Source organism: Crocodylus siamensis, chromosome 6 (genome assembly GCF_052110815.1).
Source record: "Crocodylus siamensis isolate JL-2025a chromosome 6, ASM5211081v1, whole genome shotgun sequence".
Taxonomy (NCBI): Eukaryota; Metazoa; Chordata; order Crocodylia; family Crocodylidae; genus Crocodylus; species Crocodylus siamensis.
This window is the reverse complement of record NC_143400.1, coordinates 19634067-19647028: the sequence shown is the minus strand read 5'-3', so window position 1 is coordinate 19647028 and position 12962 is coordinate 19634067. Positions and strand designations below refer to the sequence as shown.

Here is a 12962-nt window from a genome sequence, read left to right as displayed (position 1 = left end):
TAACCCTATCCTCCTCCTCCCCCCCCCACCTTATCCTGACAGCTGGGCCGGAGCTAGGGGGTGGGGGTAGGCAGCCAAAAGCACCAAACTAGGACGCAGCCATGGTCAGGGGGCTCCTCTGGGCCCTGCTGCTGCTGGCGGGTGGTAGGACCCCATGGGGGGCATTGGGGTGTGGTAGGACCCCCCTGGGAGTATTGAGGGGTGGGAGGGGTTGTTGGACCCACAAGGGGGCATTGGTGGGTGGTAGGAGCCCTCAGGGGGTATTGGGGGGGGTGATAGGGTTGGTTGGACCCTGGGGGGGGGTCACTGGCTGATTGGGGGGGTAGTAGGAGATGGGGGGAGATGGACAGACTGCCCCATGGGGTGGGATGGCTGGTGAGCCAAGGGGGATGGGGGGGTGGGACAGACAGACAGAGCTCCCTCCCTGTGCTTCCCCAGGCACAGGGGCCTCACCCCATGAGGAGCAGCTGCTGGAGACCCTCTTTGCCAACTACAGCTCCACGGTGCGCCCGGCCCAGCACCCTCTAGACCGCGTCCCTGTCAGTGTGGGGTTGGTCCTGTCCCAGCTCATCAACCTGGTGAGGACCCCCGGGGGGGTGACACTCCGCTGGGGGGGAAGAGCTGGCTCCTCTCAGCACCCATAGAGTGACCTAGAATCCATCACAGAGCAACCTAGAACCTTCACCCAGGGGATTTCCCTCCAGGGCCATGGATCTTGGTCTAAAGGAGCCTGGGACACGGTGGGGGCAGGGTGTCTGCTGGGGACCAGGGTTCTAGATTCACCAGAAGTGTTCTATACCGCCCTGTTGGGTTCTAGATTAGCTCATTCTATTGGGGCCTGGGGTTGTTGATTGACCTATAACATTCTAGATTGCTCCATTAGGGTCTAGATCCTGAGCTATTAGCACCTGGCCTGTTGATTGATCTACAGTGTTCTAGATAGCTCTGCTGGGTTCTAGATCTCCCTGCCCCTGTGGTCCTCGAGGTGGGGGCCATTGGGATCGAGATTGGGCAGCACTATTCTAGAGCCATCAGTGGGATTCCAGATTGGCTAGTAGCATTCAAGGTCATAGAGCGGGTGTTCCTGCCCCCTCATAGGCGGGTTCTTGGTCTTCCACCCCCCTTCCCCACCATTGCTAGAGTGGCCTAGTCTGGGGATGGGTTCTAGACCCCCTGGAAAGTTTCTAGACCCCTGGCCCCACCCCCAGATGTCAGCTCTGGGGCCAGAGGGGGTGGGACAAGAGTTTGCGGTAGTCTCAAGTGGCTTCAGCTGAGTGACCTAGAAACTTGCGATGCCCCACCCCTGGTCTAGAACCTGCCCCAGGGGGGTGTCTGGCAGGGACAGGGTTAAGGAGCTCAGGGAAGTGCCCACCCCCAGGAATCCAGTAGCTGTCACAGGTGCCTGGCGACTGCCAATCACAGAGGCCTGAACAGGAAGTGTTTATAAATAGTAGGGGGGAGGAAGGGCATCTGCTGCAGGGTGGGGGTAGGGAGGGGCTCAGCCTGGGGGGCCCAATCCTAGGGTAGTACGGCCAATCCTATGAGATGATAGGACCCCCAATTCTGGGGTAGATGCGTGGGAAGGGAATCCTGGAAGGGAATGAGGGCCCGATCCTGGGAGGTGATGGGGGGGCCACGAACCTGGGGTAGGTGGGCCTGATCCAGAGAAGGGATGGGGGGCCTGATCCTGAGGTAGATGGCTCTGATCCTGGGGTAGATGGGCTTGATTATTGGAGGTGATGGGGGGGGGCACTGATACTGGGCTAGATTCTGGGAGCTGATAGGCCTCCTAATTCTGGGTTAGATGGGCCCAATCCTGGAAAGGGATGGCGGGTGGTGGCTCATCCTCGGATTGATGGGCCCAATCCTGGCAGCTGATAGGGGCCCCAATCCTGGGGTAGACTGGCCTTTGGGAGATGATGAGGGTCTTGATCCTAGGGTAGACAGGCCTGATTCCAGGAGGCCATGGAGGCAGAATCCTGGGGTTGAGGGACCCAATCCTGGGAGGTGATGGGGGCCCCGATCCTGGGTAAATGGCCCAATCCTGCTGGAGAAGCACAATGACATCAGCTGTTAACCCTTCCCACCCCAGGACGAAAAGAATGAAGAGCTGACCACCAAAGTCTACCTGGATCTGGTCAGTCCAGTCCCAGGGGGGTTCACCCCTCTGGGGTGGGAGGTCTCTGCGGGGCTGGGGTCTGTGGTGGGGGGCCCCCAACTCTGCTCTGGGCATTGTGCACTGGGGTTGGTTCAACTCCCTACAGGGCTCTGGGCCACTGGGGTGCAGCCCTGTGCCTCTTTCCCTAGTGATGGGTGGGTGGATGGATGGAAGGTGGATCCCTGAGGCCCTATCTGCCTGGCAGCAGTGGACCGACTACCGCCTGAGCTGGGATCCGGCTGCCTACGAGGGGCTCAGCACCCTGCGTGTCACCCCCGACCGTGTCTGGCTGCCCGACATCTTCCTTGTCAACACGTGAGTGGTGGGGGAGCAGAGCCCACACCCATCTCCATTTGTCAGTTTATCATCCATCCATCACTCCATTCAACAAGCTAATCCCTCTGTCCATCTGTCTGTGCATCCATCCATGCCCATGATACCCACCTATCCAACCAACCCCCCACCAGGAATGATGGGAACTTTGAGATCGCACTGGCTGTCACCGTCCTCATGTCACACGACGGCTCTGTGCGCTGGCTACCCCCGGCCGTCTATCACAGCAGCTGCAGCATCGAGGTGTGGGCGCAGGGAGGGGCTCTGGTGGGGGGGAGGCAACATTGACCCCCCTGTGACCCTCCCAATGCCCTCCACAGGTCACCTACTTCCCATTCGATTGGCAGAACTGCTCCATGGTTTTCCGGTCCTACACGTATGATGCCTCAGAGCTGAGCCTGCAGCACCCACGGGACCCACAGGGCCGGGAGCTGCGCGAGGTCATCATTTCTGAGAGCACCTTCATTGGTGGGTGCACATGCATGTCTGCACATGGCTGTGCATGTCTATCTATGCGTATGCACAGACCTGTGCATCTATGCACCTGTATATATAGATGTATATACACTGTGTACATATACAGAGGTACACGTCTGCACACACACATAGATGTAAGCACATATGCACATGCTTGTAGGCACATGTACAGATGTATGTACCTGCTTGCACATGCCTGTGCAGATATAGAGATGTACACACATACCTCTGCAAATATATAATGTACATGCGTGCACATACCCGTGGAGATATACAGATGTAGGCATGTGTGCACATGCCTGCACACACACACACAAATATGTCCATGCATGCACACGTGTACACATATATAATGTACAAATGTGTATGCAGATGTACAAATCTGCATGTGTGTACAGACACGCATGTACACATTTGCACAGCCCGGCACAAATACCTGTGTATGCACACACCTATGCAAGCAGGCACAGAGGCCATGTGCTCAGAGCCCTGACATGCCAGGACACGGACATGCTGACACACACATGGCCACACTGACACGTGCCCTACCCCACACAGAGAATGGGCAGTGGTCCATCGAGCACCGTGCAGCACGCCGCACCCACCTGCCAGGGGACCCGCACTACGAGGACATCACCTTCTACCTGGTCATCCGGCGCCACCCGCTCTTCTACCTTGTGAATGTCATCATCCCCTGTGTGCTCATCACTGTGCTAGCCATCGGCGTCTTCTACCTGCCGCCTGATGCTGGTCAGTGACCACCCTGCCCTCCACCCAGACCAGGGCCCCTATCCAGCCTGGGTTTTTCCACTTGCCCAATCCACGGCCCCATCCAGCTCAGGGTTTCCCTCCCAGCCGTCCAGGACCTGGATTCAGAGCTGGTCAAGTGATTCTGACCCACCCACTCCTAAACTCTGGGATCCAGGCCCAGCTTTTCCCTGAACAGTCCAAAGACCAGGGGAGAGTGGTCCCCGAACACCTGGGTCCCTGGGCCTGAAGCTGCCCGGAGGCCTGGGTCCCTGGAGGCCTGGGTCTCCCAGCTGCCCGGAAGCCTGGGTCCCACACCTGACAGCCCTCCCGGTGGCGCAGGGGAGAAGATGACACTGTCGATCTTTGCACTGCTGACACTCACCGTCTTCCTGCTTCTGCTGGCCGACAAGGTGCCCGAGACCTCGCTGGCCGTGCCTGTCATCGTGCGCTACCTCACCGTCGCCATGGCGCTTGTCACTGCCTCCGTGGTGCTCAGTGTCATAGTGCTCAACCTGCACCACCGGGCACCTGGCACCCACTGCCTGCCCCACTGGATCCGCTGGGTGGGGGCTGGGGGTGGAGTTTGAATGGGTCTGGGGGTGGAGCCTGGGGTAGAGGGTGGGGCTTGAGTGTGGCTGGGGGTGGAGCCCAGGGTAGGGGTGGGGCTTGAGAGGGGCAGGGCCTGGGCTAGGGCAGAGCCTGGGCTGGGGGTGGAGCCTAGGGCAGAGGTGGGGCTTGAATGTGGCTGGGGATGGAGCCTGGACTGGAGGTGGGGCTAGAGACAGGCAGGGCTTGAGAGGGGCTGGAGTAGGAGTAGGGCCTGAGAGGAGCTGGGAGTGGGGTTTGAGCCGGGAGTGGGGCTTGAGAGGGGCTGTGGGTGGAGCCTGGGGTGGGGTGGGGGGCTTAAGAGAGACTGGAGGGGTGGAGCATGAACTGGGAGTGGAGCCTGGGCTGAGGGCAGGGCTTGAGAGTGGCTGGGGCAAGGCCTAAGGTGGGGAAGGGGCAGGCCCAAGATGAGGGGGTGGGGCCTGAGACTGTTCCCCCCCCCCCCCCAACCTTTCCCCTTCAGCTCTTCATCCACCAGCTCCCACGCTACCTGTGGCTGCAGCGGCCCAAGCCCGAGCCCCGCTTCGTGCCACAACCTAGCCCTGTGCCCGCCTTGCACCCGCCACCTGCCCGTGCCCCAGACCACTACTTCCTGCGCACGCCTGGCCCTGCCACCTTCCTGCCACAGTCCAACAGGTACTGCATAGCGCAGGGGGCATCGCAGGGGGGTGGAGGGGGCCATACTGTGCCACTGGTGGCCCACCCCAGAGCTGGCTGCATCTTGTCCCCAGGTTGGTGCCAGAGCTTTGGGGCCAGGACCTGCGGTGCCTCATGGCAGGGCCCCCCCGGGCCCTAGTGCTGCCCCCAGAGCTACGTGAGGCCGTGGCCGCTGTAGCCTACATGGCGGAGCAGTTGCGCAAGCAGGACACCTACGACACGGTGAGGCCCTGGAGGCAGGGCCTGGCTGGAAGGGGATGTGGCTAGGGGTGTGGCCTACAAAATAGGGGCAGGACTTGGGACCTGCAGGAACCGTGGAGGCATGGCCTAGCTGAAAAGGGCGTGGCCTGGGAAGTAGGGGCAAGCCTAGGGATGTCCAGCCCCCCAGGGGACATAGTCTAGCTGGAAAGAGGCGAGGTTTGGTGGCAGGGGGTCTGGCCTGGCAGGTAGGGGCAGGCCTAGGGATGTAGTGGGGTGGGTTGGGCACAGGAGGTGGGCGTAAAGAGAGGGAAGGAGGACCAGGCCTGGCCCTGGCCCCAGGTGACATCCACCCTGGCCCCATCCCCAGCTGCAAGATGACTGGCACTACGTGGCCATGGTGGTTGACCGTCTCTTCCTGGTCGCCTTCCTGCTGGGCACCACGCTGGGCACTGCTGCCATCTTCCTGGGAGCCAGCCAGAACCGCCCACCCCCTGAGCCCTTCCCCTGACTTCCAACCCCACCGCCGCTTCTGACCCCAGCCTGGACCCCCCCGGAAGCCCCCCAGGCCTTCCCTTCCCCTGTGACCTTTGATCCCCCCTGGGCTCTGACCCCTCCTTGGAACCCACTGACCTCCCAGCTCCTTCCCCTGACTGCCTCCAAGACCCCTAACCCTCTCTGACCCTGACTCCATCTCTGACCCCATAATCACACCTCTGACCCCGACCCCATCTCTGAACTTGTAATCCCCGCTCTGCCCCCCGCACCGATCTCTGATCCCATAATCCCCATTCTGACTCCATCTGCCATCCTTGATCTGTGACCCTGCCACAGGGACCCACATGTGAATAAAGACAAAGACACTGGATCCCAGAGGCAGGAGTTTTTGTTGGCGGGGGGGGGGGGGACACCTACACACCTGAGTTCTCCAGGAGATGAGGGGGCACTGGGGAGGATAAGCAGGGGGTGCTGGGAGCCTGGACACCTGAGTCCTCTGGGGGTTGGGGGTGGGAGCAGGAGGGTCCAGGAGCCTGGACACCTGGGTTTCCTGCTGCCCACCCCAGCCAGTTCCTACCCCCTGCGGCCCCCAAACACCTGGGTCCCAGCAGCTAGACGAGCCAGGGCAGCAGGGGGAAAGCGGCCCAGGGCCCAGGCACAGTGGCGGGTGAGGTCGCGACCCCCACGCCGTGCCAGGAAGGCCTCAGACGCCGGCTTGTCATTGGCCACGTGCATCCGCAGCTGGAAGCAGCCCCGTGCCACTGCTGCCTGGGGGGGGACAATTAGCCAGTGGGGGCAACTAGCCGGGGGGGGGGAGGGCAAGAGAGGACCACCCCACATGCCCCAGGGCTTACCTGGGCCGACACCATCATCAGCTTCTTCCCGATCTGCTGCCCTGTGGGGAGCCGGACAACCTGGGTTCTCTGGAGGGGCCAACGCCTGGGTTCTCTGGGGGAGGGGTGAGAGCAGGGTACCAGGGCCCAGATGCCTTTGGGGTGGGGGGGTGAGAGTGCGGTGCTGGAGCCCAGATGCCTGGGTCCTTTGGGGGAGGGGTGAGAGCAGGGTACCAGGGCCCAGATGCCTTTGGGGATGGGGGGGGCGGTGAGAGTGCGGTGCTGGAGCCCGGATGCCTGGGTCCTTTGGGGATGGGAGGTAAAAGTGGGGTATCGGAGCCCGGATCCTTTGGCTCTGTGGGGTGAGAGCAGAGTGCCCGGTTTTGGACGCCTGGGTCCTTTGGTAGTAGGGGGTGAGAGCAGGGTGCTGGGGCCCGGATGCCTGAGTCCTACCTCGGTAGGGCGGCTGCACGTAGAGGTTATCCATGTAGAGACTGCGGCCGCGCCAGGTACTGAACGTGTAGCTGGACAGCACATAGCCCACAATGGAGTGACCTGGGGGGGTCAGATGGGTCAGACCCAGCCCCCTGCACACCCACCCTCTCACACCCGTGCTCATGCTCACCCTCAGGCGTCATCTGCCCTGGAGGCAACTGGGCCACGAAGCACTCGAACAGCGGGGGGTCCCCGAACCCGGCCTGGGTCAGTGCTGAAGGGCCGGGGGGTGTGTGTGTGTGATGTCAGCAGGGGGTGGGGCTTCGAGGGCTAAGCTCCACCCCTTCCAGCCCTTAGCCCCGCCCCTCCTCAACAGGCCCCTCCTTCTTCAGCACAAACTGTCCCAGGGTCTGCCCTCCCTTCCCCATAAACTTCACCCCTTTGGGACCCCAACAGGCCCCAGCCCCTATGATCACATATTCCCTCTCCCTGCATGTCCCTTTGGTGCTACCCCCAGAGACAATCGCCACCCCCTCTCACCCTCAGCGCTGGTCTTCACCTCCCCTGGGGGCACCTTGTAGATCCCTGCAATCTCCTGTGGGGACAGCGCCGAGCCTGGATGCCTCGGGCCCCGGGCAGGGGGCCTGGGAGCCAGGGTGCCTGGGTTCCCTTGGCTGGGGGTTTTGGGAGTCCAGATGCCTGGGTCCCCTGGGAGAGGCGTGGGAGCCAGAGCGGCCTCGGTTCCCTGGGGTGATGGGTGGGGAGCCCTGATGCCTGGGTTCCCTGGGGGGATGGAGCCTGGGCATCTGGGTCCCCTTGGGGGAAGACACCTGGGTTCCCTGAGGGTAGGGAGCCCAGATGCTTGGATCCCCCAGGGTGCAGGGGTGGGGGCTGGAAACCCAGATGCCTGGGTTTCCTAGGGTGGGGGCTTTGGAGCCTGGATGCCTGGGGCCCCTGGGCTGGGGGTCTGGGGGAATCTGGGTTCCCTGGGAAGGAGGCGGGGCTGGGGGGGGTGAGAGCAGGGGGTCTAGAAGCCCAGGTTCTCTCCCCTCACCCATACGAGTCTCATGACCTCCTTGAGGTCTCGGGTGCTGCAGGGACGGATGAGACAGCTCATGGCTCCAGTGTCACCTCTGCCCAGCCCCACCCCCTGAGCTCCCGCTCTTTAAAGGGCGGGGCGGGGGAGTGCTGGTGACATCATACTGTGGGCAGGTGCAAGGGGGGGCAGCCAGCAGAGGGCATCAGCCAGAGGTGGGATCCCACTGCAACTACCAACAGGGATCCACGGTGCCAGGCCTGAGGGGGTCGAGAACCCAGCAGAGCCGGGATGCCTGGGTTCTCATCAATGGGTCAGGCATCCAGGCTCCCAGCACCCCCTGCTCTCACCCCCAGCCCTCCCACTCCCCTCCCAGAGAACCCAGGCATGTGGGCCCCCACAGCCCACCCCACACCTCAAGGAACCCAGGCATCCAGGTTAATAGTTACCCCACAGGCTGGACTTTACCCTGCACATGACTGGGGCAGGGGGGCAAAGCCAGTGACCCAGGACACCCCTGCTGCCCTGAACATGGCAGGGGAGGGGCCTACCCCCCTGATTATCCAATGGGATGGGGCCCCAACTCTTAAAGGCCTACGAGGCGAGGGGCGGGGTCTGGCACAGGTGTCAAGGGAGCCATGAGCTGCCTTGTCCGGGCCTGCGGCCCCCGGGACCTCAAGGAGGTCATGAGGCTCATTCGGGTGAGGGAGAGAGAACCCAGGTGTCCGGACTCCCACCTCTCCACCTGTTCTCACCCCCTCCCTTCCAGAGAAGCCTGATGCGGCTGCCACTGGGGTGGGGCCCAGCTGAGTGTAACAAGCTCCGGGGTCTCTTCTAGGAAGCAGCTGCCTACCACAAGGCCTTGGACCAGGTGACAACTACTCCAGAAGGTGAGTGCAGGGGTGGCGGGCAGGAGCCTGGATGCCTGGGTTCTCTGGGAGGGGAGTGGGGGCAAAACCCAGGTGTCCAGGCCCCTCCCGACCTACTCCAAGTCCCCCCTTTCCACCCCCCAGAGCTGGAGGCTGACGGGTTCAGGCCACGACCCAAGTTTGGGATCCTCGTTGCTGAGCGACCCCCCATGAGCCAGGATGGTGAGAGCCCCCCCAGAGCTGGTCACATCTGGGCCTTATTACACCCAGCCTGGCCCCCTAGAGTTGGGCACATCTGGGTTCGTTACACCCAGCCCAGCTCCACCCTGCAGATCTGGGTGCATCTGGGTATCACCCAGCCCAGCCCCCGCAGAGCTGGGTGCATCCAGGCCCCATTACACTGAGTCTGCCCCCAGAGCTAGGTGCATCTGGGCCTCTTACACCCAGTTGTGACACACCCCAGAGGTGGGTGTATCGTTAACTCCTTGCCTCCCACAGGGCCCCCGCTGGTTGGGTACCAGTTCCACTACTTTAGCTACTGCACATGGGGAGGGAAGGTGCTGTTTGGGGAGGACCTTTATGTCATGCCCCAGTTCCGAGGTAGGAGGGGTCCAGAGGGGGACTGGGGGGGGCAGTTGGGGGGTTTGGCAGGGGCCCTGGGATGGGAAGGGGGGCAGAAGAGGCACCTGTTGTGCGTCCCCACCCCGAGCTGGCTGCAGGTCCCTGTTAAACTCAGCCAGGATCCACCCCAGAGCTGGCTGCCTCCCCAGCTGGGACTTCCCTAGATGCCTGGGTTCTAGCAGAGGAGGGGGGGTCCTGGTGGGGAGAATGGGTGCAGCTGAGCACCCAGATGCCTGGGTTCTCTGGGAGTGGGGTGGCAGTGGTGGCAAAGGAAGGAGGGTCTTTGTTACACTTGGCCATGCCACACCCCAGAGGTGGCTGCATCATGGCCCCAGAGAACACCGCCCCCCCAACCAGGGGTCTCAAGTCCATCCTTGTCTCCCCCAGGACGAGGCATTGGCACCAGCTTGATGCAGGCACTGGCCAAGGTAAGACCCAGGACGGGGATGGGGGGGCTGTGTCTTTGTTCTACCTGCCCCAGAGCTGCATGCATCTGAGCCTGTTACATCCAGTTGTGACACACCTCAGAGCTGGTTGCATCCGGGCCCCGTTACACTCAGGTGTGACACACCCCAGTGCTGGGTACATCCGTGCCTGTTACATTCACACAGGACATACCTCAGAGCTGGGTGCATCCACCTGTGTTACAGTAATCCATGACACCCCAGAGCTGGGTGCCCTGAGCTGGGTGTGACAGGCGCTACTCTGCCTTCAGGTGGCCATGGTGCATGGGTGCCCCGAGCTGCGGTTCCTGTGGCCTCGCGGAGGCCGAGCGGCACCAGGGCTGTATGAGCGTTTGGGTGCCGTGGACGTGACAGCGCGTGATGGCTGGCACGTGTGGGCCATTGAGGGGGCAGCTACCGCCTGCCTGGCCTGGAAGTGAGGGCCCAGATAGGGCCCAGGCATCTGGGCTCCCTCTGCTCTGACCCCGCTCCCCTCTCAGGGAACCCAGGTGTCTGGCTCCCTGCAACCCCCCATCCCCACACTGGGGTGAAAATAAATGCAAGCAGTGTCTGCTCATTGGTGTGTCTGATTGGGGAGGGACACCTGCGTCCTCTGGGCAGGGACTGGAGGCATGGACACCTGGGTCCCTGGGGGAGTGGGGGTAAGCAGGGGACCCAGATGCCTGGGTCCTCTGGAGCGGGGGCAGGGGGCTGGGGGCCTGAATGCCTGGATCCTCTAGGGGAAGCATAGGGATTGGGGGCCCAGACGCTTGGGTCTCTGGGAGGGAGGGGGGCTGGGGGCCCAGCCACCTGGGTCCTTGGGGGGGCTGGGGGCTGACACCTGGGTCCTTGGGGGGCAGCAGGGGGGCTGGGGGGTGTGGAAACCTGGGTCCCGGGGGGGAAGCAAGGGACCCAGATGCCTTGGTCCTTGGGAGGGGGGGTTGGGGGGCTGGAGGCCTGGGTCCTCCAGGGAGAGGGGGGCCCAGCCACCTGGGTCGTCAGTGGTGGGGGAGCAGGGGTGCTGGGGGCCCAGATGTCTGTGACCTTGTGGGGAGGTTGCAGGCAGGGAGGCTCCCAGGTTCTGCGAAGAGAATGAGATTGGAGAGCAGGGTTGTGAATAGTCCATTGCATGCTGGGAGCTGCACTATGGGGGGGAGCTCTGTCGGGGAAGGGTGAGCACGTGACTTTCCCCCGGGGAGGGGGCGGGGCTGCAGTTTGGCCCTGCCCCTCTCTGCTGGGCTGTGCTCCGTCCCCAAAAGAAGGAACGGAGGGGCCCGGGGGGATCATGGAGTGTGAGATCCGGCCCTGGTGTCCCCAGGACTGTGCCCACGTGCTGCGCATGATCCAGGTAATGGGGTGAGGGGAGGAGGGAGTGGGGGGTGGGGGAGGAACGCAGGGTACCGGGCCCTGACCCCACCCTCTCCCCCCCAGGAGCTGGCAGAGTTTGAGCGACTCCCAGAGCAGGTGGAGACCAGCGAGGAAGGTGACGCCCAGCCCCAGGCTCTGGTCCTGCCCCTCACTTCAGCTCCACCCTCAAATTGGGACTGGGTCGGGCCTAGAGGGGGAGGGGTGGGGCTAGAAGGTCTGGGATGGGGCTACAGTGGGAGGCGAGGGCTCGAGGCAGGAGGGCTCTGCCCAGCCTGCCTCAACTTACCTACCCTGCCTCCCAGTGCTGCACGCAGATGGGTTCGCACCCAAGCCCTGGTTCCAGTGCCTGGTGGCTGAGGTGCCCCCCCAGCACCGCAGCGCTGACGGTGGGTACTGGGGCGGGGCTTGGGGTGCAGAGGGTGGGGCTCGAGGTTGGGGGAACAGATAGGGGTTGGGAGCTGGGGGAGTCATATCTGGGTCTCACTCCACCCCTCCACCCCCAGGGCATGTGGTGATCGGCTACGGCCTGTTCTACCCGGCTTACAGCACCTGGCGTGGCCGCAGCCTCTACCTGGAGGACCTCTATGTCATGCCTGAGTACCGCGGTGAGAGGACCCAGGCGTCCAGCTCTGTGTCTTGACCACCCCTGGCCCCGCTGCCCTCCTGGAGCTAGAGGGAACTCAGGTGTCCAGTCTCCCAGCACCCCCCACCCTAACCCCGTCTCTCCCCATGCAGGGAAGGGCATTGGAAAGAAGCTCCTGAGCAAAATTGCGGAGGTGGGTGCTAGCACAGGAGGAGTTAATCCTAGGGGTGGAGACAGGGGGAAGGCCCCAGAGAGAACCCTGGGGTCCAGGCACCCTAACCCCCACCGGAGAGCACGGGCGTCCGTTCCCAGCAGAGAACCGCGGTGTCTGGTTGGCAGGTGGGCGTGGCACAGAGCTGCGGGGAGCTGCGCCTGGCGGTGCTAGACTGGAACACAGCAGCCGTCGGGTTCTACACAGCACTAGGGGCGCAAGACATCACGGGCTCTGAGGGCTGGTGCAGCCTGCGGCTGCATGGGGCAGCTCTGCGGTGCCTGGCAGGTTCCATCTCTGCCCCTGCCCCTGCCCCTACCCCTACCCAGGACCCCCTGCCCTAGCGCAGGACCCAGGCATCCAGGAAACCCATTTCATCACATGGAATAAACCAGTGATGTCATAAGGGTGACATGTGTCCGTTCTTCATTGCGGGGGAAGGCCACGTTGCCCTGGGGCAGGCAGGTTTCGCAGGATCCTTTGCAGGCTTGCCCCCTTTCCCATGATGCTCTCATGGCTTTCCATATCCCCTGAGGCTGCAGGACCCTTACCCCTGTTTCAGACCCAGGTGGCTTCAGGGCATGGATTAGTTCCATATTCCATGATGCTCTGGAGCATGTGGAGTCTCTGCATCCCATGATGTCTTGGGACACGTAGCATCTTCATATCTCATGATCCATATATCATGATCCTCCACGGCACAGGGCATGGCCATATCCCACAATCCTCTGGGAAATGCAAAATCCATCTCCTATGATCCTCCCAGGAGCACAGTCGTATAGTATCCCATGATCCTTTGGGGCACTTGGTATCTCCATATCCCACAATGCTCTGGGGTACTTGGAGTCTCTGCATCCCATGATGCTCTGAGGCATGGAACATCTAT

General features: G+C 62.5%; 4 protein-coding genes across 13 annotated transcripts; 3 read left to right on the top strand and 1 right to left on the bottom strand.

The window, feature by feature from the left end:
• Positions 1-36: 36 nt before the first annotated feature.
• CHRNB1 (cholinergic receptor nicotinic beta 1 subunit) lies at positions 37-6047 on the top strand. Of its 3 annotated transcripts, none has more exons than XM_090055687.1 (11): positions 37-144; positions 439-578; positions 2093-2137; positions 2367-2473; positions 2626-2734; positions 2812-2959; positions 3527-3718; positions 4058-4281; positions 4788-4960; positions 5056-5203; positions 5550-6047. In XM_090055687.1, exons 1-11 carry the CDS (start codon positions 102-104, stop codon positions 5688-5690), a joined length of 1470 nt encoding a protein of 489 aa, XP_089911813.1. In that variant the 5' UTR covers positions 37-101; the 3' UTR covers positions 5691-6047. The 3 variants fall into 3 exon arrangements, with proteins under 3 accessions (XP_089911813.1, XP_089911814.1, XP_089911812.1); XM_090055688.1 differs by having other exon boundaries at positions 2364-2473; positions 4058-4128; XM_090055686.1 differs by having other exon boundaries at positions 2364-2473.
• On the bottom strand, positions 6048-8358 carry LOC149861456 (thialysine N-epsilon-acetyltransferase-like). 5 transcript variants are annotated; one of them, XM_090055830.1, is made up of 6 exons: positions 8000-8300; positions 7486-7690; positions 7136-7219; positions 6964-7065; positions 6532-6572; positions 6048-6445 (listed from the first exon to the last, which is right to left on the bottom strand). In XM_090055830.1, exons 1-6 carry the CDS (start codon positions 8060-8062, stop codon positions 6251-6253), a joined length of 690 nt encoding a protein of 229 aa, XP_089911956.1. In that variant the 5' UTR covers positions 8063-8300; the 3' UTR covers positions 6048-6250. The 5 variants fall into 5 exon arrangements, with proteins under 5 accessions (XP_089911956.1, XP_089911957.1, XP_089911961.1 ...); XM_090055831.1 differs by having other exon boundaries at positions 7486-7540; positions 8000-8242; XM_090055833.1 differs by having other exon boundaries at positions 6401-6445; positions 6532-6625; positions 8000-8358.
• A 116-nt stretch (positions 8359-8474) lies between these two features.
• Positions 8475-10491, top strand: LOC149861455 (thialysine N-epsilon-acetyltransferase-like). Of its 3 annotated transcripts, XM_090055850.1 has the most exons (6): positions 8475-8682; positions 8820-8871; positions 8995-9072; positions 9349-9450; positions 9859-9899; positions 10187-10491. In XM_090055850.1, the coding sequence occupies exons 1-6, from the start codon at positions 8620-8622 to the stop codon at positions 10352-10354; spliced, it is 504 nt and encodes a 167-aa protein (XP_089911976.1). In that variant the 5' UTR covers positions 8475-8619; the 3' UTR covers positions 10355-10491. The 3 variants fall into 3 exon arrangements, with proteins under 3 accessions (XP_089911976.1, XP_089911977.1, XP_089911978.1); XM_090055851.1 differs by lacking the exon at positions 8995-9072; XM_090055852.1 differs by lacking the exon at positions 9349-9450.
• A 440-nt stretch (positions 10492-10931) lies between these two features.
• On the top strand, positions 10932-12485 carry LOC149861454 (thialysine N-epsilon-acetyltransferase-like). Of its 2 annotated transcripts, XM_090055821.1 has the most exons (6): positions 10932-11262; positions 11346-11397; positions 11585-11668; positions 11786-11887; positions 12018-12058; positions 12205-12485. In XM_090055821.1, exons 1-6 carry the CDS (start codon positions 11044-11046, stop codon positions 12418-12420), a joined length of 714 nt encoding a protein of 237 aa, XP_089911947.1. In that variant the 5' UTR covers positions 10932-11043; the 3' UTR covers positions 12421-12485. The 2 variants fall into 2 exon arrangements, with proteins under 2 accessions (XP_089911947.1, XP_089911948.1); XM_090055822.1 differs by lacking the exon at positions 11585-11668 and having other exon boundaries at positions 11029-11262.
• The last annotated feature ends 477 nt before the right edge of the window (positions 12486-12962 follow it).